Below are 22,543 nucleotides of genomic sequence, written 5' to 3'. Positions count from 1 at the left end.
GCCTTTTCTCATGAGAGCTGGTGAACTTCAGAATTCTTCACTATCGTCCCCCGAATACATGGAAACTGTATGGGACAAAATGGCCCGTACCAACATCAACACCTTACTCGGCAGTGTGTCCTGGGAGATGATTGAGCCTGAAGAGGACAAATTCGACTTTTCGGTGCTCGACGAAATTATTAGCGACGCACGGAAACATTCCATGCACTTGGTTTTGCTATGGTTTGGGTCATTCAAGAACGGTATGCAGTCCTGTTTCTCCCCTGTCCTCGAGTGACATATAGGAAAGATCACTGAGACTAAGAAATACAGGACTGTCTTCATATACACCGGCTTGGGTGAAAACAGATGACAAGAGGTTTCCGCGCGTCAAGCTTCGCAAGGCCGGAGGCCGTCTCGAGACCGGCGACGTTCTGTCAATCTTCAGCGCCGAGAGCCGCAAAGCAGACGCCAAGGCCTTTGGCCGACTAATGGAGCACTTGAGAGAGGTGGACGAGTCGCACTCTACTGTTCTGATGGTACAAGTCGAGAACGAGTGCGGTGTTCTGGGAGATTCTCGGGACGGTTTAGAGCTCGCAAATGAGGCCTTCCGTAAACCAGTCCCAAAGGACCTTGTCCACTTCCTCTCTGCAGAGTGGGATCAGCTACACCAAGATTTGCGAGAACAGAACCTCACGCAGTTTGATCGTCAGACTTCACACCTCGACGGAAGCGGAGATTGGGAATCTGTGTTTGGAAGCAGTCCCCGGACCGATGAGTTATTCATGGCATACAACTATGCCCTCTATCTGAATCAAGTTGCCGCGGCCGGAAAAGCGGCGTACCCTATCCCTCTCTACACCAACGTATGGATGAACTACGTCGGCGAAGACTCCGACAACGACTTTCCCGTGGTGGTAGGCGGCGGCGGCATGCCGGGAGACTATCCCTCTGGAGGACCCGTGAGCAATGTCTTGGACGTATGGATGCGCTTCGCGCCGAAGCTGGACTTCATCGGGCCCGATGTCTATCTCAACGACTACGCCAGCTCTTGCGCCAAGTACAGGCACCGGAACCAACCTCTCTTCATTCCGGAGCAACGACGAGACGACTACGGAGCGCGCCGCATCTGGATTGCTTACGGGACCTACGGTGCTATGGGTGTTGCCCCCTTTGGTGTGGATACTATTGAGCCGGAGGACAGTCCCTTCACCAAGCACTATGGTCTGCTGAAGTCTGTTTCACCCATCGTCCTTGAAGCACAACGACACCCGGACACGTCAGTGGGCTTCTGCTTCGACGAGTTGCCGGCGGATAGCACCGGGAAGGACCCAAGCCCTGTCATCCGTCGTACCTGGGGAGACTTTGAGATCACCATAGAACGGTGCTTTGTGTTTGGCAAGCCAGGAACAGGGGCTGGAATGGTGATACATCAAGGTGGAGGCAAATTCTTGCTCATCGGCTGGGGTTTCCAGGTCAAGGCAAAGGCATTGGGCCAGGACCGGAGCTTCACCGGCATACTCAAGTTTGAGGAAAAGATTGTAGAGGACGAAGGGGCCGGCCGCTTGAAAACGAGCAGGGTTCTTAATGGAGATGAAACGAGGAGCGGCAAGTTCGCGATGATGCCTAACGAGGAACCAGATTACGGCGGCTTTCCGATCTCCGTTACGATCCCGGCCAGGACGATGATTGCAGAGGTTACATTCTACTCTTTGTCTTAACTAGATTTGGGTGATCCTATGTTACTGGGCCAAAGCCTATAGAGAGGAGACCACAGCAAAATCTGAAGGCTAGCATTTACCACGCAAGACCGATCCAACTCTGACGTACTTTGATATCACCATCGAAATGAAAGCTGCGAGCATGAAACCCCCAGCAAAGATCCAAGTACCCTGAAACTCCCGCTGCACATCTGCCGCTGTGTTTCCTTGCGGACGCTGCGCAGCACCTCCAATAGGGTTCCCAATCAACGCGCCAAAGCTGGCGATGGTGTATCCCATGCCCATTCTCGTCCCATACTCTGACAAATCGTCCGTCAAATTCGCAATAGTAGCCGGAGGCAAAGACACCATGCCGCCCGAGACGAAGCCGTACACGATTGATATTGCGACCAAACCCGGCAGGTCAGTCGCAAAGCGGAAGAGAAAGAGGACGGTGGCCGAGCAAAGACAGCAAGGAAGCATGACGGTCATACCACCGTACTTGTCAGCAAGCCAGTTGGGGGCTAGACGACCGAGGAGACTTGCAGCGTTCATGGCGCTGAGGATGTAAAAGGACGTGTCTTGATCGACGCCCAGACGAATGGCGTAGGCATCCACGTAGAAGAAGGGGATGTAAACCGAGCCTATCATAAGGGCGAAGGCTGATTGTGTGTTAATTACTGTAATCAGTCGAAGGCCTTTTGGAAATGAGACTGACCGATGCAAAATGAGACATAGGGAACATCGCGAAAGTGCTTCAGGCGGAAGAGAGCACCACGCCGCTTGAGATTGGGTCGAAGACGCATGATGGCAATGCAAATTAGGAGGCTTCCGGTAACGATGAATGCGAACGCCCGAACAGCCCAAGGAAAGCCAATGGATGCAATCAGGCGTCTCTCCATGATGGGATACACAATTCCCGCTTGAAAGTACGTCAGTACCCGTGCTTGCGTACATTGTCACCTCGGAGTCTGTTCGGAGCTCACCTAGACTGCTTCCCGTAGCAGCAATGCCAGTCGCTATCATTCTCCTTTCGCGGAAGTAGAGAGGAATCACGGCCACACAAGTCAATCCCAGCAACCCACTGCCCATTCCGACACAGAGCGCCTGCGCGAGGAGAATCTGCCAATAGTTCGTGCACAAGCTCAGCATAAATAGCCCGAGAGACGTCATGGTAGTGCCACAAATAAGGATGAAGCGAAGATACCCCGCGTCGAGAAGCCAACCCGCGCAGACACCGATGAGCATCATAAGAAAGATCTGGATGGAGCCGATCCAAGAAATAGCCGACGGGTTGGCGTCTGGTAAAAGGACGTTGGAGTAGTAGGCTTGGAAGACTCCGAATGAGTTTGTCAAACCCCTTGAGTAACGTCAACTTGAGTACTGCGACTTTTGTCTGGACCAGCGTAAGCTGGTATGGGGTCATCGTACCAGGTATTAGCAAACAGAATCCAGCTTCCAAGAACTTGAAGCCATGCGACAAGTCCTTGGTCCATAATTAGCTCTTCCTCGTCGACTCGTGCTGTCTCGTCGTCGCTTGTCGGCGATGACGGAAGTTGACTTTTCTCTTCATCATACGCCATCACGATCTGTGAGACTTTTTTAGAAGGGGTACTTTGAGTCGACATCTCGGATCGTCAGAGGGAATGGTAAATCAGCGTGGGCAGATCGCTTGATAAGATCTGCCAAAGACCGAAATCGAGAGAGCGCTGGGCCGCTCTTAAAGCTAACTGAGCAATTCCAGCCGTCCAGGTTGGCATTCTCAAGCCGAACATCTTTGTCGCATCCCGTCAGACAAGCGTCGGCTTGCGAAGTCGCTAAACGAGAGTACCACCTTGTGGGTCAAGCGGGAAACGGTCAAAAGTAGGTGTCCATGTTGCGTGAGCTTCTCTGTGACCTTCAACATCAGGCCAATCAACAATGTCGGGATCTCGAATTCAGTTGGAGCCCTCCTCGAAGCGACCATGTCTGCCTGGATGGTTTGTGGGTTGAGCCGAAGAAGACGGAAACAGGGTACGAGATTTCTTGACTCCAACGGCTTCTCAACACGGGGCGAGACATCCTAGTCATTGGAAGCGAGTACACTATATGCTTGTTCTTCCTGATCGAGTAACACAAAATTGTTTGGGGGGCCTGGGCACTCGCATGTTTTATGCTTGTTCGTTGATGGGCCTTCGGCTTAACTTAACCTGCATCGGCTTCGGCTTCGGCTTCACTGCAGCTTGGAGAAGACGGGCGCATGATGGTGGCTGTATGACAGCGTACTCCCAGTTGCATCCAAGGAAGCACCCACGCGGTGGCAACAAAAGATGGCCGCTTTTTGGTGCAGTAGAAGTTACAAACCCGGCCATCATTTCTTTCCACAGCGTGGCACCTCAGACACCTAGTGGTGGGTGCCAAGATAAGGTTGTGGCTTGCCGCTTGATTTCGAGCATCATCGTTGAAGGTGAAGAACTTCAGCCGTGCAAAAAGCAAAAGATGAAGGACCCGAAGAGTGGCTTAGCCAATCGCGGTGAGGATTTGAGCCTCACGCGGGGGTCGAACCCGCAACCTTGAGATTAAGAGTCTCACGCTCTACCGATTGAGCTAGCAAGGCGGGTCTTGTTTGATGACCTTTTTGGCCGGTTTGGAGCTCTAGTCCCCTCGCGAGCGGCCAGTGCCTCTCTTTTTCCTTTCTTCTCTTGCGAAGCTGATCTTGATCTTCTCTTTCTTTTCTTGTGCTTTCCTCTCCTCTCGCTGGCGGCGAAAATTGTCATCACTTGGGTATTCGAGTCGCCAGTGTTCTGCGCATTTTTATTCTTTGAGGATGTCTTCAATCACCTCGCGCAGAGTCTCGCTCCCCCTCTGAAGCAAATGTCCCTCCCGCATATTCCCGGCTACAATTCCTCCGGGCAGGAGACTCCTTGTCATCTCTACGAAGAGTTCAGCCGTCGGTGGCCGATATGATTGTGCAAAAAAGTCCTCCAACTGCTCATCTTCCACCAGAGTGACCTTGACCTTGTTGTACTTGAATGTTAGATCTTCTACCGCTCTGTGCACGTCCTTTGTTGAATATGATTTTGGCCCGTATAAGTTGAAGATGTAGGGATTATGTCGCATCGGCGAGCTTGTTGCGAGAGCTTCCCTTGCGCATGTCCGACCAACGTCTTTCACCGAGACCTTGGTTATAAATCTTAGAAAAGTGGCTTTTTCATTTCGAGCAAAATGCCTGGTAAAACTTACCATGGGTATTGCATAGTCTATAGGACACAGCACAGAAGAAAAATGTGGTGTATCATCATTCACTGTCTTGAGTACGGATGCCCAATTCTCCATGAAGTAGGCGCATCGAACAAAGACCACTTCGGGTGCGGCACCGATGAGTGCTTGCTCTGCCTCGTAGTTCGTTCTTATCTCGCCCTACGACACCTACTTCAGCCATCTACCTTCTGCGAATATCCTCTCTTTCGACTTACAGTCCCATGCTCCAAATGAGCCCCTATACTTGACACATATACCAGACGCTTTACTGAACACCCGACTCTGCTGATAGCAAACTTGACATTTGCTGCCATCTCCCGTGCTCTAGTTATCGGCTTGGACTCGGAGTACTGCGGAGGCGTGATGGATACGATGGCGTCTGCCCCGGCGAACTTGAGACTCGAAACATCAGCAACGTCGCCCTTGATAGCCCTAAATCGAGGATGGCCCTTGAATTTAGCCGGTACTCTTCCCAGGTCTCGATATACACCCGTTACGTGTGGCTGCGAAGGGTGATCGAGGAGAGACCGAATGGTTGCCTGCCCAGTCTTGGGGGACGCCGGAACGACAAAGACGTTCATAATTGCTGGTGATGAAGAGAGAGAGAGAGAGCTTGAGCACATCGAAAACGAGTTTACATCTGCCAAAACTAACGTACCCCCGGACTTGTAGCTCCGGGGAGTCCGGGGGAGCTCGAGATTACTATATAAAGGCTCACTCGTGTGTGACATCACACCACAACGGTCTAGACTCGGGTCCATCGGTTGCCTGCATCTCCTGCATCCCGCCATCACGGTCCTACCGATGCGTCAGTGGCTGCAATGTTTCACGGCCGAAAGTTTCCAGAGAACCTCCCCATGCGTTTGCCATGTCAGCTGGGCCTAGAACATGGACTTTTCGGCCCTTCCAGACCACCCCGCCCTCGCAAAATGTCCCGACGCTTGAGCCAGGCCATGTCAGGTTGGATGGTTGGCTATCTGCCTTCAGCCATGCCAAAAGGTCATCCGAACTTGTTGACCTATCACCTTAGAAACCTTAACGGCAACGGTCCAAGCTCCGATCTTGGCTACCCCTCGAGCTAGTGAGGACCATCCTCGGCCCTTCCCGGAGCGAGCTTCAGCGAGCTTGATCGTATCAGCCAAACTATCCCGTAATCGGAGTCTGAGAGGAATGTAGACGGCTCTCGGCCTGGCTTACCGCATCGCAATATCCTTGCGGTAGAACATGCCCTCAAAATGAACACTTTCAACCCCCTTGTAAGCAGCCGATACTGCTTCCTCGAGGGTTTCACCCGTCGCGGCAACGGACAGGACACGACCGCCTGCCGTGAATAATTGATCGTTGACCTGATCAGTTCCAGCGTGGAAGACATGTACACCTAGGTATGGATGTGGTCAGCGATAGAACATGACACAATCCTACTAATGCAGACTCACCTTCAGAGGTAGGTTCCAGTCGGATAATATCCCCTTCCCTGTGTGATTCTGGATAGCCCTTCGCCGCAACAGTAATATTGCAGGCGAAACCTGCAAGTGTTTCCAGCTTGATGTCACCCAGCCTGTTCTCTATACAAGCGAGAATGACTTCAAGCAAGGCCTCGTCTGGAAGGAGAAGCACCATGCTCTGTGTCTCTGGGTCGCCGAAACGCGCGTTGTACTCAAGCACTTTGGGGCCTGTGGACGTCATCATTATCCCTGTGAAGAGCATGCCGTTGAAAGGTCTCCCTATGTCTCTAGGTTAGCCTCATGTGTGTTATCACTACTTTGTTCCAGACTTACTTTCTAACTCAAGGCCAACAATAGTCGGCAGGATGATCTTCTCTTCAATGTCGGCCATCTGCTCCTCAGTCACGGAAGGCACAGGCGCATACACGCCCATACCGCCAGTATTCAGTCCCTTATCGCCGTCAAGAGCGCGCTTGTGGTCTTGGCCCGGCGGCAGAGAGAGAATCGATGTTCCATCAGTGAAGGTAAGGACGCTAATCTCGTAACCCTCGAGGTACTCCTCAATGATCACCATCTCGCCAGCATCACCGAACTTGTCCTTGAGCATGATGTCCTCGAGGGCTTGCTCCGCTTCTGCGGTCGTCTCGGGAAGGATGACACCCTTTCCTGCTGCAAGGCCGTCCACCTTGATGACCACTCTGCGGCTCAACCTTCGTACATACGCCTTGGCCTTGTCGCAGTCAACCTTGTCAAAGGTTTCGTAGCACGCGGTCGGAATATTGCGCCTGCACATAAAGTCCTTTGCAAAGTCCTTGGAGCCTTCGATGATGGCTGCCCTCTTACTTGGGGCAAAGCAACGGATTCCATCTATGATATGTTAGAAGGTACTTCCTTATTTGATGCAAATGGCTTACTGCTTCGAAAGTGATCTCCCATGCCTCCAACAACAGCGTCGTCTGGGCCGACGACGACAAGGTCGATTTCGAGCCTCTTTGACAGCTTCACGAGGCCATCATAGTCGTCAACGGCTATCTCGTGGCAATTCGAGGCTTTCGCCAAGGTTCCGGTGCCAGCATTGCCTGGCAGAACATAGACATGCTCTACTGATTGCGATCGAGTGAGTTTCCATGCAAGGGCATGTTCGCGACCGCCTTTTCCGATCAGGAGAATCTTCATTTTCGAGTGCTTCGTGACTGTCATGCTGAACTCGAGCTTTTGGTGACAGTCTTTGGTATCAGATGATGTGGAGGCCTTGCATTCGGAAAGTCATCCGACAGCAAATTTCGCAGTGTGCAGGAAAGAAATGTTGCTTGATTGGTTAAGTCGGGGGCAGCAACGCGCAGGCTGAAATAAGTAGCCGTTGAGGTGGGAAATCATGAAGAGACTTAAATTCTCGCGACCGCGACTTAATGGAACTCAAATGTCACCCGCGGAGGACCGCCACGATTAAATCTCACTTTCTCGGTTACCTTTCCCCACATCAGCTCTTCGTCAACCAAGTAGCAGCTCCCAATCAGCAGTCGGTGATCACCTCTCTGTCGTGCAACGAAGGGCATCCGACCCCCGAAAAGAACGACGACCTCGTCCCCAGGCTGCATCATCTTGGGCCCGATGCCCACACGACCGTCACGGGTCGCGAATACCTTTCGGTTATTCGAGTAGGTACGCGCCCCTGCTCCAAAGACCTGCAGCTTGTCCTCTCGATCCGGATTCCCGAATTCCGTCGCCGTTGGCGGGAGACCGAACTCAGCCATCTGGGCAAGAAATGTCTCCGCCAAGTCTTGAGCCTCTCTGTCGAGCTCTGCGTGAGGTTTATGGGTACGATCGTCGAAGAGTGGGTTCATTCCTCCCTGATTTCTAGTGAGGAGGTGACTATAGCCAATGATGGAACCTAGAGCGCCAGCCAAGATGGCTTTACAGAATGCCACATCCAGTAGAATGTTATCGCGGTACTTTCTTCCGCATCTGGGGGCGATCGGTATGTCGAAAAGCTGCTCCCAAGCCCTCACGATAGCTTCCACAGTAGCACGAGCCCCAAATTCAAACGCAAGTGTTTCGCTAGTTTTCGATGCCACATCAACAGAATACCCATCTATAGACAGAACCTTTGGCCGCACGGGATCGTCGCGGACCGGTATATCGTGAAGCTCGGCAAAATAACGGAAATGCCCATCGCAAAAGCCAGCGAGATAGGCTCCCTTGAAGACGGAGCATGTCCTTGGGTCAAACCACTTTGGAACCCAGGACGGATAGTCACCAACGCCTGGGTCCTCGTTATGCTGTATGTGGTCAAGGACGTCTAGAATCCGAGGCTGTTTGCGCAAGAGGAACCTCGTAAGATCGCAGTACACCAGCACGGTCTCCCTTTTGTAATCTGGTCGCAAAGCTCTCGGCCGACCAAAGTTGAGATTCGGAGCGAGACCATTGACAAAATTGTTGACCCGTGTCAAGCCTCGACGAATTAACCGAATGCGCCAACTGTCATTGTTGTCAAAGACCTGCGTCAACGCCAGCACGGGGTTTAGCCCCTCGTCGCAGATACCGAGGAGGGAAAACACCTTGTCACGATCATCTGTAGCTTGCAACGTTCGCGTCAGCTCCAGAAGTGCGAGAAACGAGCCAATCGAGCCCTCGACCTCGGGCTGAGCGAGGAAACTGTTGGGTTGCCGTCGCATGAGGATCAAGTTCCATAACTGGTAGGGTCGGTCGATGAGAATCTCGCTTTTCCAACCCGCGAGCACAATCAATGAGGCGATCAAATCGAAGAAGGAAATTTCCAGGTCCTCAATCTTGGCAATCGCCCTTGCAGATGCCACCACCTCTTGCACGCACCAGCAACGGCTGAAGTACTGGCGTTCAAAGACTTCGTCCAAGTGGACCATGCATGTCTCTGGTAGGTCTTCGAGCATGCTGCTCATCAGGCCCTGGACTGTGCCGGGATCGATTTGCCCGCCGTTAGGTCCAGTAGCCGCCGGATGAGTAAATTCTCTGATTCTTGCGAGTCGTTCCGCGGCCTGGAACGCCTCATGTGTCCCGGAAGTCTTGAGACCGAGCCATACGATAACACGGGCAGCGTGCTTGTAGACCAGCCTCATGTACTGGACCTGCCGAGCACGCTCGTCCAGGTCAGACTGGTCGATGCAGAGCGCATCGACCCACAGCCTTCGCACCTGGGTCGGCAAGCGTAGAGAGCGCAGAGCGTCTTCTAAATTTGGCTTGATAGGCATAGGACAGCCTTGCATCCAGATGTAGTCTCTGGGCTGTTCCGTCGGTTTTCCCCACGTGTAAGACAAAGCCTCGTAGGGAGGCGCATGCTCGATGTCGACAATTTCTAGATGCGCTTCAAAGGGGTCCTCTCCCGAGCCTGGGTACAGGAAGAGGAGTCGAGTGAAGGCCGGTGTGCGACCCTCTTCCGCAATCGGTGGCAGAGATTGATATCGATACGTGCTGTTCCGTTCCATTGTGCTCTTCTCTATAGGACCGGTTGATGCCTCTGGCTCTCGGATTTGAGCATCAGCTCGCAATATCCTGCCACACTGTTAGCCAGTTGTAGATATCTCTCGAACCATGTCAAACGCCATCACGTGCGGAATTTTGTTTCAAAAGCCTTATTACCAGAATCGGATACAATTCGTCCGGTTCAGCAGGGGTCACGATGGAAGTTGCCAATCAACTGAGGGCCAGACCTCAGCCGCTCGCGCTAGCTAGACGCATGACAGGCAGCCGTGGCTGCCAAGAAGACACAGGATGGTGTGAAGCTGTTGCTAAATATGCGGTGGCACCTCAGTAGGGTTGTCAATACAGCATGCCATCCTTTCATGGCCGCTTGAATGCTGGGAAGTCTACCAGAACGGCCCTTTTGTTGGGCGTAACGAGCCACCAAACTCCTATCTCTGTGAGAGCCTTCTCCGCATCCGACTTTTGGGTATCATTACAGCAAAAAGAATAATTGCAGTGTCATATGCAGCCCATAACACGCTAACGCCCTCGCCCTTTGAGTGACATGTCCAGCCAAATTGGCCGAGGCTGTGGCTCACTCGAGTGTCGACTTCGTGGATCAAGAAGCAAGTTCCATTGACTCATCGAATCTCTGGTTCCTTCATGAAATCTGGAACAGACAGGCCAGCCTCGAGAACGGAGAGATCCCAGGGGTCTGTAGGTTCCTCGTCTGGTTCCTCACTCACAGCTCGCTTTAGATGTCTGTCAGTCAAATACTTGTCGCATGTTCAAGAAGATCAACTTACGCGGTTCGATATGTCCGCGTCGATGCTAGGGGTGTCCGTGTCCGCGGCGTAGATCTTGATAGAACGAAGGTGCGTATCCTTGCCGTTCTGATGATTCTCAAGTATCTGCATTTGGAACACGTAGGAAACCAGCGTGTTGCCGTCGGGGCCGCCGCCAGCGCCGTCGACTGGAACGATCTGCCAGCCAGATGGTGTCGAGAGCTCCATTGTGGCAAATTGAATGAGATTGTTCTCGCTGGTACCGGACTTGAAGATGATCTTGGTTGGTGTGTAAGATTCATCTTCATTGTAGTCTACGTAGAAGCGAATGTCCCTGATGCCGACTCGCTTGATGAAGTAGACTGTAAGCTTGTGCGGCTGAGGACCATCGGATCTGTCTTATTGTCAGCAAAGGCGTGCATTTATTCTTGGAATGGGTCATCGGATAAACGCACTGCCAATAGGTTTTCAAGCTGTCGTCGCGAAGCTGGTCGACGCCGTTCCCCTGCTTGTGGCTGCTGACGGTGAATTTCCCCAGATTTGAAATCTCTTTCAGACCGACAGCGAGGGGGTCGAATTCGGGCTCATCTTGTTGGTCACCGACTTGGTCGCCGTTTTCTCCATCCTCAACACTAGTGTCGGTGCCAGAGATCTCGCCAAGGTCATCGAGTGGCATGCTGATGCCCTCCTCGTCAGAATACTCCGGGATGGGCTGGCTTCGTAGATACTCCTCCATGTTGGCGCCAGCTCTCATGGCCTCCCAGTCAACGCGTTGCGGTGGGAATGCCTCGCCGTCATCAGAATCGTCTTCGTCTTGACGTGAGCCGCCTAAGGGGTAAATGAGTCAGCAGTGTTGTGATAATAAGCTAGAAGTGAAACGGTCGAGGTCCATGGCTGGGTTGCTTCTTGTCGACCGTCCGAAGTCGATGGCCGGGGCCAGAACATGGACCAGGCGGGTGTCATGCGGCCCCCTGGTCCAATCTCCCGCACTGGGCGTCTAATCGACTTCGAAAGACATAAAAGACTAATTTCTCCCGTATTTCATCAATTTCTTTGTGCAAGAAGTGCAAATCGAGGAGAAACCTGAAGGCTAGACAAGGTTTGTGCAAAAAGCTGCAATGAAGAGCTATCGATTCTCATCAATCAGTAGTCGAAATGATGCCCCTCCATGGAGAAACCACCACCCCTGTCGGACGCATGCAACCCGAGGCGACATCGAACAAAAGACCATCACCTGTGAACTTGCAGGGCTGGAAGATTTAATATTACCTAGAAGAGCGATGCCCCTCGTTTCGGCTCTGAGTGCGTTGACGCGCTGCTGGTAGTGCATTGTGCACTGCGCAGCAGCCACAGAGGCGAAAAGAAGCAGGCGGCATTTGGGGAGATGACACAGGAATTGGGAGCTGGGCATCTATGAGAGAATGAAAAGAGCGACCTACCATTGGGACCAAGAGCTCGTGTCGCTCGGCGGTCGTAATAATCGCCCGACCATTGGCTTCCAGGTTCAGCATCGAGGTCGAACCCGTTCTGGGTGAGCTGCTCGGGGCTTCGCAGGTCAGGCCGTGGACGGCCGCCATGGATGTTGCCCCGCCGTCGGTCGTCCATTTCCATTCACCAGCTCAGGAGCAACATTGGCGTATGAGATTGGCGGCCACACACCTTTCGTGAGTGAGCATGCGTGGTGATGCTGCTGCTGCGTTCAAGGTTGAGAATCACGTGGATCCACCGAGATCTGTCACGTGTTCGCTTGTCGGTGTAACTTCCTTCACCGGCTCACCGGCTCACCATCTTCACAAACGGTTGATTGGCGACTGCTTTGACAGAAATAGGATACCTGGACATGGAAAATGATCCGTAATTTCTCTGAGTGTAGTTTTCCTTGATGTTCCATTGTGGCTTGAAACACATGCAGAGTATGTTTGTTGGTGGTCAGAAACCTAAAGCTATCTAGCGACTCTATCCCGAATTGCAACATACTTGCCAAAGACAACTGTCTAAGTAAGATAGTTTCGTGAGGGGCTTCCAAGCCAGAAATGTAGTCCTTTCAAGGGAAAGTCCCAAGCGATTGGTTGTGGTTGTCTCGGTCCTGGATCTTGCATTTCAGCTGAACACCTCGTTTGCTTTTTGCATGGCCTAGACTCAACGTTACCCCGACTCCGTGTAAGCAATCTACTTGACAACCTCCTCGAGCAGTAAACCCTCCTTCCACATTGGAACTAAAGTATTGAAGAGACTAATGCATCGAAAAGCCTCAGTGTGTCTTCGTCATGTTGTCCTATGTAAGCGCCCGTGGAACGACCTAGTCAACTATTCTCGTCCCTCTCGGAGTTGTCGCCCAATTGACTAGCTACGGACTGGACCAACCAATGGTGAGGCCGTCGTCTCACTTGAGAAACATAGATGGAAGTCTGCACTGGCCCAGACTTCTGCGATGTAGCCATTTGATCGTAAATGCTGCAGTGGCAAGGCGCATGTTCCAAAAGACGACCGGTGAGGAGGGGATCGTCTAACGCGGTGTTCCTAGCAAGCTAAGAGGACTTTCACGTCCGAGGCTTGCGCTCAAGACCCCGATCAGTCCTCGCAGACAAGAAGTTCAGATACCGCAGTGGCTAATTATACCATCTCACATCGAGTTGCCAGTCTTGACTCTGGGGTATAAAAGGCCAGAAGCATCCTGTCAGGAGGTGTATGTAGAATCCGGAGCAAGCAGCACAAATTTCAATCTCATCTTCTCATCGTTTTTACATCTCAAGCCCTGAATAACAGCAACAATGAAGACTTCGGCCCTAATCTCAGCTCTGTTCGCTTCCACTGCTTTGGCAGCCATCGGAAGCTACTGCCACGACAGCAAGGTCTATTTCATCCTCAAGAGCACGTCGATGGCATCCACTAACGCCTTTTCTGTATGTACAGGGAAACTACGGTACATGCCAGAAGACCTCCAAGTGCAGCTCTCTCAATGGCTACACCAAGACCAACCTCTGCCCCAATGACCCGGCCGATGTGAAGTGTTGCTTCTACCCGGACTGCAACAGCAACGGATACTGCCAGAAGGATACTCTTTCTTGCAGCGGCACATACTCCACGTAAGATTCATAATCCAACTCTTTATCTAACCAACATCAGAATGTATAGCTAATTTTGTACGATGTAGTGGCGACTGCCCTGGTCCCTCTGGCTACCGTGTAAGTATGCATCTTCCTATCGCTCGAGTTGATGCTGAGTTTAAATAGTGCTGCAACGTCAGAAAGCCACCCATCTGCAGCAGAGGCGACAGGACCAAGCGCTGCATTCCCCTTTGAGTGTGAGTTGGATTGGACAGGACCGCGTATGTACTTTAGTTAAATTGAATCGCATACGTGCTTTACCGTGGACGGTGACCTGCTTGACCACAAGTGACTAGTGCTTGCCACCTACGCTAGATTTCTTCATCGTCACTTAGCATCTTAGAAATATCGCTATGTGAAAAGCAAAGTAGAGGGAGTTGAGGCAGTGGATGGATGGCAGATCACATTCGACAGCGAGGGAGCAGTAGTCAAACTCAACAAGCAATTACATTGCACTTTTCCTGCCAGTAGTAAAAGAGAAACTATGCCCATCCAATGATCAGACCATGAAAACCCCCCAGGTCCATCCCAAAACGCCGGCCAGAGAGATCGAGGTATCATACAGCGCATTGAACACAATATGTTTATGCACATGAGGCCCAAGTGCCGTCTATGAATAAGAAATGCGACGCCGCTTAGCTTCCTAAGCAAGGGAGCTGCGCTTCTTCTTCAGCTTCTTCTCCTTCTTGGGCGTCTCATCATCTTCGTGCTTGCGCTTCTTCTTGGTGCTGTCGGTAGCCTTGACGGGCGTCTCTTCGACCTCGTCCTCGGCCTTCTTGAGCTTCTTCAACTCCTTCTTGCTGAAGACGACGGGCGTGCCGTCCTCGCCGAGCTGAACATCACCACGCTCGAACTTGCGCTTGAACTTGGACACGCTGATGCCAGCGGCCTCAGCGAAACGCTCGTAGTCCTTTTCGCTCAGCTTCGCCGGTGTGCCCTTGACAGCCTTGCTCTCCTTGACGGGAGTCTCGACCGCGGCGATGGAGACGCGCTTCTTCTCCTTCTTTTCCTTCTTCTTGTCCTTTTTGCTCTTCTTCTCTTCTTCGCTAGCGTCGTTCATCTCGGCGTCCTCGTCTTCGCTCTCGGCGTCCTTCATCTCCTCATCGACGACCTGGATGAGCTTCTTGGACTTGCCGTTGACCTCGGTCTCGACACCGTCGGCATCGGCGTTGTACTTGCGGGACTCCTTCAGGCTGAAGCCACCGGGGGCGGTGAGCTGGCCGTCAGGGCCGACACCAACACCCTTGGGGAGGAGAGGCTTGCCCTCCAACTTGCGGAGGAGGTTCTCAAGCTTGATGCGGCTGGTAAGGCCGAGGATGCTGCGCTCCTCCTCATCGTCCTGGTTCTCGGTGTCGCCGAGAGCGTCAACACGCAGACCAAGGGCAGTCTTGGCGGCGAGGGAACGGGCAATCTTGCCCTTGTTCTTGCCAGTGGCCTGGCCAACGAGGGAGGAGTGGTAGATGATACCGTACTTGGGTGTGTCGTGCTTGGTCTTGAGAGCACGGAAAAGCGCCTTCTCAGCACCGTAGATCTGGATGGTGGAGGAGGGGGCCTTGGCGAGGGCAATGAGGGAGCCAGCGTGGGCGATCAAGCGCGCACCAACGAGGTAGCCAACGAGAGCAGTCAAGTTGGGGGCGAGAGCGCGCATGCGGGTCTCGAGGTAGGTGGAGAGGGAAGTGCGGTACTCGGAGTATGTGATGACCTGCTGAGCCAACAGTTGGATGTTCTCCAAATCTTCAGGGGTCATCTCAGTCCCCATGGAAATCTCAGCAGCAGTCTTGACAGGGCCCTCAAGCTCCTCGGGAAGGATATCGGAGAGGTCGGTCTCGGCGAAGTCCTGGCGCATGCCAACGGCAACAACAAGACGGGCGTAGACCAGGTTGTCGTTGAGAATCTTGGCAAGCTCGGGGAAGTGCCAGCCGTACCATTCCTTGGTGCGCATGGCGTAGACGTTCAGCTCCTTGTCGAGATCGTCGACCAACTTGATAGCCTGGACAACCATGGCGTCGACCTTGTCGGCGGAGAACTTGAGCTTGTGTCGCGAAATGGAGTGCGACAGACCAAGGGCCATGCGGTCCATGGTCTCGGTGCTGAGACCAGGAATGAGGGAAGAAAGGTTCTCGCGAACGGCACGGAACAGGTCCTGGGAGGCAGCATCGGAGACGGCCTTGATATCCAAGTCGGGGAGCTTGCCAATGGCGGTACCGAGCTTCAGGTCGGCAACGGCAAGGGTGGCCTTCTTCTCGTCCTTGATCTCCTTGAGCAGGTTGGCGAGCATTGGCGGGACACGACCCTCCTTGAGACCGGCGGCTTCCTCGACGGCGACGGCGGAGCTATCGAACTTGACGAATGACTTCAACTTGAGCCTTTCCAATAGTCAGCCTCGATTGTTCTCAAACACAGTGATCTAATCACAGCCGAGAAAACAGGTTTGCTCGCACGCGTATGCGCAGCTGCGTGACACTCTTGAAGACTGGCTGCAATTGTCGATTGTGGGAGCGCGACTTACATCTCGTTGATCTGCTCCGAAGAGGTCGGTCCAGTGGTGAGCTCATCGCGCTTGAGAAGCTTCTTGTCGGCAGCCTTGAACAGACCGTAGCTATTTCTCGTGTTAGCTTTTCAATTGCTGCCGCTATTTTTTCCCCTTCTGGTTCTTTTCCAAATGGAAACCTACCCTGCCGGCGTTTCGGCGAGAACGAAGAGAGACATTGTGAAAACCGTCGATGCTCTTCAAATCTGGCCAAATTGGTCCCTCGGGTGAAATCCTCCGCACGTGGGTGTATATGTTGTTGTCGGCGGAGGCAGGTTTCCAGCGAGCGGATTGATGGTTTGGAAATATTTTTTTTCTGAACCAAACCAAGCTCCACCAATTTTTTTTCGATGGCTGCAGAGCCTTTGGGCGGGTCCCACCCCACACACCAATTGGCAAGTGGGATGGCCCGGAGCGCGTAAAATCTGTTTCGCCGAGGAAAACCGCCTCCAGTGGCCTGTGCGCTGCTAACTCGTAATGCCTTAGGTAAGGAAGGTGGACTTGGTCGGCCTTGCTGGGACCTTGGAGCTGCCGTGCAGTGATTTGGTTTGGCAGAGAGTGAGAGCGAGCGTTCTAAAGTCAACGACCACAGCTGTCTCCGTTTGCGCCTCCACAAGACCGGCGTCACCACTCCCAGTCGCCTTCGAACCAAACAATCCACAATATAGCCAAGATGGAGGGACTATTTTTCAACGTCAACAGCGGGTGAGTGTTGGGTTTATGATGGATGATAGGGTTCATGGGCTGCGGCTAACATGGTGCAGCTACATTGAGGGCATCGTTCGTGGATACAGGAACGGCCTTCTTACCGGCTCCAACTATGCCAACCTGACGCAGTGTGAGACCATCGATGGTGAGTGTTTCTATATGCCCCTGTGCGATGCACATCTAATACGGTCCTAGATCTCAAGTTGCAACTCGGCCCTGCGTACGGCGACTTCCTCGGCAACCTCCCTCCCAACCCCTCGACGTCAGCTCTCGCCGCGAAGACCACCGATAAACTTGTCTCCGAGTTCCGCTATGTTCGCGCCAATGCTGTCGGCTCTCTTGCCCAGTTCATGGACTACCTCACCTACGGTTACATGATCGACAACGTTGCCCTGCTGATTACCGGCACCCTTCACGAACGAGACACCCGCGAGCTTCTCGAGAGATGCCATCCCCTCGGTTGGTTCGAGACGATGCCAGTCCTGTGTGTTGCGACGAATATCGAGGAGCTTTACAACAGTGTCTTGATCGAGACCCCGCTTGCCGCCTACTTCAAGGGCAGTCTTAGCCACCAGGATCTCGACGAGCTCAACATCGAGATTGTCCGAAACACGCTGTACAAGAATTACTTGGAGGACTTCCATAACTTTGTCAACACCCATCCTGATATGGCAGGCTCGCCGACAGCTGAGGTTATGTCAGAGATCCTAGAGTTTGAGGCCGACCGCCGTGCGATCAACATCACGCTCAACTCCTTCGGCACCGAGCTTAACAAGAATGACCGCAAGAAGTTGTACCCCAGCTTTGGTAAGCTGTACCCGGAGGGAACCCTCATGCTCTCTAGAGCGGAAGACTTTGAGGGTGTCCGTCTTGCAGTTGACGGTGTTGGTGACTACAAGAGCTTCTTCGAGGCAGCTGGTCTCGGCGGCGGCCCGTCTGGCCCAGGCAACCAGGGCGGTGGCTCAAGCTCCGACGGCAAGAGCCTGGAGGATATGTTTTACCAAAAAGAGATGGAGATCTCCAAGAGCGCATTCACTCAGCAGTTCACTTTCGCTATTGTGTACGCGTGGGTGAGACTCCGTGAGCAGGTAATAACCACCAGACCCCTGAACGTGACCCGGACGAAGCTAATGACAAGCAGGAAATCCGTAACATCACCTGGATTGCAGAGTGCATAGCCCAGAACCAGAAAGACCGGATCGGCAACTACATCAGCGTGTTCTGAGTTTAATGTTTGGCAGTCCTGTTCTGTTAGTTTTGTAGAATACCAGTTTCATCGTTTAATGGCAGGTCACAATGGCGCAAGGAGGGAGCTCAGGTTCATGACGTGGAGATCAGCATCTTTACCGATCGCTATAGTGTACATAGAGGACAATTACAAGTCTGAGTTTTACACGTGTCTCCCTTTTCCCGCTTCTAGCCCGCCCTAGAAGCTGATCTGCTCCTTGTAGGTCGCTGGTGACAGACCCAGCTTCTCGAGCAGATGCGTCCACCGCCCGCTTCCCCTCTCACTGCGCTCCATGTACTTGAGAAGCTTTTGCCGCCTGTGGCACAGGACTCTCAAGTTCCTCTTGTTGTGCTTGTCCTTGTAACCACGGTTCTGTGACAGCTCGTGCGAGAGCTTCCTGATCTTGGCGGTCAGGATGGCAACCTGCACCTCCGAGCTGCCAGTGTCGGGGCCGCCCCGAATTGGCGGCTTGGGAGCGTTGGGATCCACGAGAGCAGACTTAGGCTTCTTGGTCAGAAACTTGTCGGTGTTGTGTCGGCCAAACTCCTCGACACATCTCTTGATGTTGGTGTGGAGAAGGATCTTGGAGTTGGCATTGTCCATAGACAGGATACGCTTCAGAGCCTCTACTGCCTTGGCGTGAACCAGCTCATGCTTCTTGTCCGCCAGTGCCTCCATAGCAGGGTCTGCGAGCTCCCTAATTTCCGACTTTACAGGTTTCGTCAAAATGTACGCCTTGTCTATCACTGCTTGAAGCTCCTTCTCGTCGACGAGGTGGTTGAGGAGCCCCGGCGAAGTTGGCAGAGGGCGAGGATCGGAGATGATGTTTCCATTGTCGTCCTTGACGGGCTTCGTTGTGGGCGCCTGGCCGGCTGAGTCGAATGACTCCACGAAAGGAGTCGGAATGCCGTGGATCGGGTCGCCCCAGCTCGCATCCTTTTCCGCCTGGATCTCACTCTGTCTCTTCTGGTTGGCAGCTTTGCGTTGTAGCGCCTGTTGGTGTTTGTACGGGTCTTGCTTCGCTTTGCGCTTCTTCTCGCGCTGGGAAAGGTTCGCGGTCTGGATGACGGGGAGGAAGCTCGGGGTCGGTCTGATAGCTGGGCGTAGGCACACTATCACAGTCAATTAGCTTTTCAATTGCTTCTTGTATCCCTCAGAATAAACCTGAAGCTTACGGCTAGCGGTGCCTAGCCGTTGCAGGCTCTGTAATCTGGGAGGCATAGCGGCAGCAGTTTCCCTTCAACGCGCGATCATCGACAATTGGGAACCATAAAATTTCCTAGACTCTGGTCCCATATCTGGAGTGCAGCACTCCAATGGCGTCCGGCCCGTTCGTCCTCCGCTGCGCATCCCCTGGGAGTGGAGACGCCGCCCAAGGAAGACTAGCGGCTTCGCTGCTCGTCACGTGAGCTTCAAGTCTCGCCAGGTACGTACTATGGCGGGACCTCGAAGACGCTTGGGCCACAAGGGCCTAGCGAGGGCTTTGCTAGAGGCAGGAGCTGCCCACTCACCCACGAATTCGAGACGCACAACTGGGCGAACTTTTTTTGAGGATCGCGAAATCTTGACTTTCTTCCCTTTCCGCACCACCACCGTTCGACACCGTCTCCCCGTGGAAGAAAGACCGAAATCGCCCAAGATGGCTCCCGCTAACCTCCCCTCGATCTTCAATGCCACTTCCCAGGACATTGAGATGCTGCTTGCAGCTCAAGCCCACCTGGGAAGCAAGAACCTCCAGGTTCACATGGAGCCCTACCTGTGGAAGACCCGTGCCGACGGTGTCAACGTGATCAACGTTGGCAAGACCTGGTAAGCAAAGAAAGCGACGCGTTGGAGAGGGCTTTCCCTTGGGGAATTTCGAGAACACGAAATCACCAAGGGAACCTCTGTTGCGCTCCTCAATTTGCGCCAGCGCAAAAATCGCTGACTTTTTGCGCCTCCAGGGAGAAGATTGTCCTCGCCGCCCGCATCATCGCCGCCGTCGACAACCCAGCTGACATTTGCGTCATCTCTGCCCGTCCCTACGGTCAGCGTGCCGTCCTCAAGTTCGCCGCCCACACCGGCGCCGTCGCCATTGCCGGTCGCTTCACCCCCGGTTCCTTCACCAACTACATCACCCGCTCTTTCAAGGAGCCCCGCCTCATCATCGTCACCGACCCCCGTACCGATGCCCAGGCCATCAAGGAGGCTTCCTACGTCAACATCCCCGTCATCGCCCTCTGCGACACCGACTCCCCCACCGAGTACGTCGACGTTGCCATCCCCACCAACAACAAGGGTCGTCACTCCATCGGTCTCGTCTGGTGGATGCTCGCCCGTGAGGTCCTCCGCCTCCGCGGCACCATCTACAACCGCGAGACCCCCTGGGACACCATGGTCGATCTGTACTTCTGTATGTGGAACTCCTCTCCCCCTCCAGCGAAGCTCTAGGGAGATATCGAACAAATGAGAACTAACACGCGTAACAGACCGCGACCCCGAGGCTGAGGCCGAGGAGAAGGTCGAGGAGGAGAAGCTCCCCGGCGTTGAGGAGGAGGGTGTTGCCGCCATTGAGTCCGGCTTCCCCGCCACCGGCGACTGGGACGCCCAGGCTCCCGGCTTCACCGGTGCTCAGGCTGGTGCCAACTGGGACGGTGCTGGTGATGAGTGGGCTGCCGCTGGCGCCGCTCCCACCGGTGACTGGGCCGCTGCCGGCGACGCTGCCGCTGCTGCCCCCAAGGAGTCTTCCTGGTAAACTCCCTTTCGTCATTCAGGTGTCGGCATGACATACAAAACGAGAGGATTCCCCCAAACACATCAACCTACAAACGCACCGGTCATCGAAGCACGGTGTGCGAAAGATATCCACAAAACGGCGGAACAGCAAATGGTCATGGAATGGTAGATAAAAGACTCTGGCGGAGTTTTTTTCTTTTATGATCGCTGGTAGCAATCTTGGGGGCAAAAAAGGGAAAGGGTCAACTTGGTCTGCACTAATGAGGGAAAGATACTCGAACCAAAAAACATTGTGAAATAGTCGGCAAACCACCAATTGTTTGTGATGTCGTTTTGGGGAGAGGGAAAGCCCTGTGTGGCCAAAAGGGGTGGACTTAATCGTTATCCCGCTCTTCTTCTGCTTGCTTTCCGTTGAAAGCTTCTGGTCGAAAAAATCATGAAATGTTTTGAGGACTTGAAATACCACAACCCCGTTGGTCCCTCAACCTTTGATTCGCCTTGCGTCTTCGTGACTTGGCCTTACTCCTTGCCGCCCCTATCTTCCTAACCCAGTGACATGCCGTACTTATCGCCTGTTCTCTCTCAAGGAATCGTCATCTTTCTAGCGCCTTCCACCTCTGCTGTCCTCATATCTGACCAAGGCCATAAGTTGCCAAAGCCGTCCAACATCTTCAATGTGGCGCCCAATCAGCCAGAGGGGCGAGATCCTGATACAATCGGATCCTCCGATTATGCTCGATCCAGCCGCTGCGTATTCAAGGTTGCTTTCACCCCTTTGATTCCTATTTCCTCGACCAGCAAAGTGGGATCATTGACAGAGGCCAATCTCAAACAAGAACGAGAAGAGAAAGTTACCGAATGACGCGACACTGAGTAGCCGTCAGTGATTGACCCGCCTTTGTCTCTTCTTTACTGAAAGGGTCCAAAATAGAAGTAAAAAAGAAAAGGTGAGCAATCCAGTTAGGCTGGTATTGAGCAGACGGCTCAAAAAACCGATGAAGTGGGAGGACTTCATTATACATATTATCCCATCAATGTATATCGTTCAAGCAGCGAATCCCTTGAGTCCGTAGGAAGATCAGCATCTTTTGATATAAGTGAGCGATTCATCTGCTACGCAGCAGCGTAGAGAAGGAGCCAGATAAAGGAGATAATTTCGCACCGGGTTCTCGCCTTCTTGCCTTAAATATGAAACCTGAGAAATCTAGCAAAGACTATCTTCTGTATTACTCGGTGTCGCTGGACTTATACAATTCTCAATACCTATTCTGACTTACCTGGATGTATCCCAAGTGAGATTGGGGATTCCCAGTCGTCTCGGTCAAGACGTCAGCCCAAACTTTGCTACACCACCCTTCTGGAGCACTCAGAAGGTAGAATAGTACTCAAGGTACCGTAACCGATCCGCCAGGATGGGAGAGAAGGCTCGACTTAGAAATTGGCATTTGTGCTTGACCCTATTGTACCCTATCAAACCTAGCCACTAAAAACTTGGACCAAAATCTAATGAATGAGCTCGCTCAATGATTATCCAGTTCTTGGAAAGGCTGATTGAGCTTATCAAGGGACAGATGCCAGCAAACACACACCAAGTGAGCCACGAGAAGAGTAGCGGCACTATCTCTCCCAAAACTGATTTCAGTTGTCAAGATTGAAACAGGAGCACAG

The 22,543-nt window shown here is 53.0% G+C and overlaps 10 protein-coding genes across 10 annotated transcripts; 3 read left to right on the top strand and 7 right to left on the bottom strand.

Moving 5' to 3' along the window:
* Nucleotides 1-1,763: 1,763 nt before the first annotated feature.
* On the bottom strand, nt 1,764-3,893 carry HER10_EVM0009165 (major facilitator superfamily transporter). Its single transcript, XM_035478664.1, has 4 exons — nt 3,111-3,893; nt 2,666-3,039; nt 2,398-2,601; nt 1,764-2,341 (listed from the first exon to the last, which is right to left on the bottom strand). The coding sequence occupies exons 1-4, from the start codon at nt 3,305-3,307 to the stop codon at nt 1,770-1,772; spliced, it is 1,347 nt and encodes a 448-aa protein (XP_035329820.1). The 5' UTR covers nt 3,308-3,893; the 3' UTR covers nt 1,764-1,769.
* Nucleotides 3,894-4,336: 443 nt separating this feature from the next.
* HER10_EVM0006314 (NmrA family protein) lies at nt 4,337-5,579 on the bottom strand. Its single transcript, XM_035475903.1, has 3 exons — nt 5,135-5,579; nt 4,902-5,078; nt 4,337-4,838 (listed from the first exon to the last, which is right to left on the bottom strand). The coding sequence occupies exons 1-3, from the start codon at nt 5,540-5,542 to the stop codon at nt 4,473-4,475; spliced, it is 951 nt and encodes a 316-aa protein (XP_035329457.1). The 5' UTR covers nt 5,543-5,579; the 3' UTR covers nt 4,337-4,472.
* Nucleotides 5,580-6,112: 533 nt separating this feature from the next.
* On the bottom strand, nt 6,113-7,564 carry HER10_EVM0004787 (HET domain-containing protein; the record flags this gene model as incomplete). The annotated part of the gene is made up of 4 exons (XM_035474420.1): nt 6,113-6,297; nt 6,356-6,643; nt 6,698-7,231; nt 7,279-7,564. The coding sequence occupies 4 exons, from the start codon at nt 7,562-7,564 to the stop codon at nt 6,113-6,115; spliced, it is 1,293 nt and encodes a 430-aa protein (XP_035329261.1).
* Nucleotides 7,565-7,580: 16 nt separating this feature from the next.
* Nucleotides 7,581-9,825, bottom strand: HER10_EVM0006827 (HET domain-containing protein; the record flags this gene model as incomplete). The annotated part of the gene is made up of 1 exon (XM_035476401.1): nt 7,581-9,825. The coding sequence occupies one exon, from the start codon at nt 9,823-9,825 to the stop codon at nt 7,771-7,773; it is 2,055 nt and encodes a 684-aa protein (XP_035329531.1). The 3' UTR covers nt 7,581-7,770.
* Nucleotides 9,826-10,284: 459 nt separating this feature from the next.
* HER10_EVM0011508 (HET domain-containing protein) lies at nt 10,285-12,262 on the bottom strand. The gene is made up of 4 exons (XM_035480939.1): nt 12,027-12,262; nt 11,043-11,415; nt 10,609-10,981; nt 10,285-10,554 (listed from the first exon to the last, which is right to left on the bottom strand). The coding sequence occupies exons 1-4, from the start codon at nt 12,196-12,198 to the stop codon at nt 10,444-10,446; spliced, it is 1,029 nt and encodes a 342-aa protein (XP_035330103.1). The 5' UTR covers nt 12,199-12,262; the 3' UTR covers nt 10,285-10,443.
* Nucleotides 12,263-13,358: 1,096 nt separating this feature from the next.
* Nucleotides 13,359-13,889, top strand: HER10_EVM0000853 (glycoside hydrolase family 24 protein; the record flags this gene model as incomplete). Its single annotated transcript, XM_035470620.1, has 4 exons — nt 13,359-13,439; nt 13,501-13,673; nt 13,742-13,772; nt 13,821-13,889. The coding sequence occupies 4 exons, from the start codon at nt 13,359-13,361 to the stop codon at nt 13,887-13,889; spliced, it is 354 nt and encodes a 117-aa protein (XP_035328798.1).
* A 265-nt stretch (nt 13,890-14,154) lies between these two features.
* On the bottom strand, nt 14,155-16,512 carry HER10_EVM0003662 (NOSIC domain-containing protein). Its single transcript, XM_035473328.1, has 3 exons — nt 16,369-16,512; nt 16,204-16,293; nt 14,155-16,060 (listed from the first exon to the last, which is right to left on the bottom strand). The coding sequence occupies exons 1-3, from the start codon at nt 16,401-16,403 to the stop codon at nt 14,338-14,340; spliced, it is 1,848 nt and encodes a 615-aa protein (XP_035329118.1). The 5' UTR covers nt 16,404-16,512; the 3' UTR covers nt 14,155-14,337.
* Nucleotides 16,513-16,897: 385 nt separating this feature from the next.
* On the top strand, nt 16,898-18,157 carry HER10_EVM0006223 (V-type proton ATPase subunit D; the record flags this gene model as incomplete). The annotated part of the gene is made up of 4 exons (XM_035475815.1): nt 16,898-16,929; nt 16,989-17,077; nt 17,128-18,020; nt 18,074-18,157. 4 exons carry the CDS (start codon nt 16,898-16,900, stop codon nt 18,155-18,157), a joined length of 1,098 nt encoding a protein of 365 aa, XP_035329443.1.
* Nucleotides 18,158-18,358: 201 nt separating this feature from the next.
* Nucleotides 18,359-19,381, bottom strand: HER10_EVM0008094 (ribosomal protein S15; the record flags this gene model as incomplete). The annotated part of the gene is made up of 2 exons (XM_035477628.1): nt 18,359-19,272; nt 19,336-19,381. The coding sequence occupies 2 exons, from the start codon at nt 19,379-19,381 to the stop codon at nt 18,359-18,361; spliced, it is 960 nt and encodes a 319-aa protein (XP_035329691.1).
* A 320-nt stretch (nt 19,382-19,701) lies between these two features.
* HER10_EVM0005456 (ribosomal protein S2) lies at nt 19,702-21,347 on the top strand. The gene is made up of 3 exons (XM_035475072.1): nt 19,702-19,969; nt 20,104-20,552; nt 20,629-21,347. The coding sequence occupies exons 1-3, from the start codon at nt 19,800-19,802 to the stop codon at nt 20,892-20,894; spliced, it is 885 nt and encodes a 294-aa protein (XP_035329353.1). The 5' UTR covers nt 19,702-19,799; the 3' UTR covers nt 20,895-21,347.
* The last annotated feature ends 1,196 nt before the right edge of the window (nt 21,348-22,543 follow it).

This window comes from Colletotrichum scovillei (genome assembly GCF_011075155.1).
Source record: "Colletotrichum scovillei strain TJNH1 chromosome Unknown Contig00009, whole genome shotgun sequence".
Lineage (NCBI taxonomy): Eukaryota > Fungi > Ascomycota > Sordariomycetes > Glomerellales > Glomerellaceae > Colletotrichum > Colletotrichum scovillei.
Note: the sequence above shows the minus strand (reverse complement) of the source record. Positions and strands in the feature narration are given on the sequence as shown.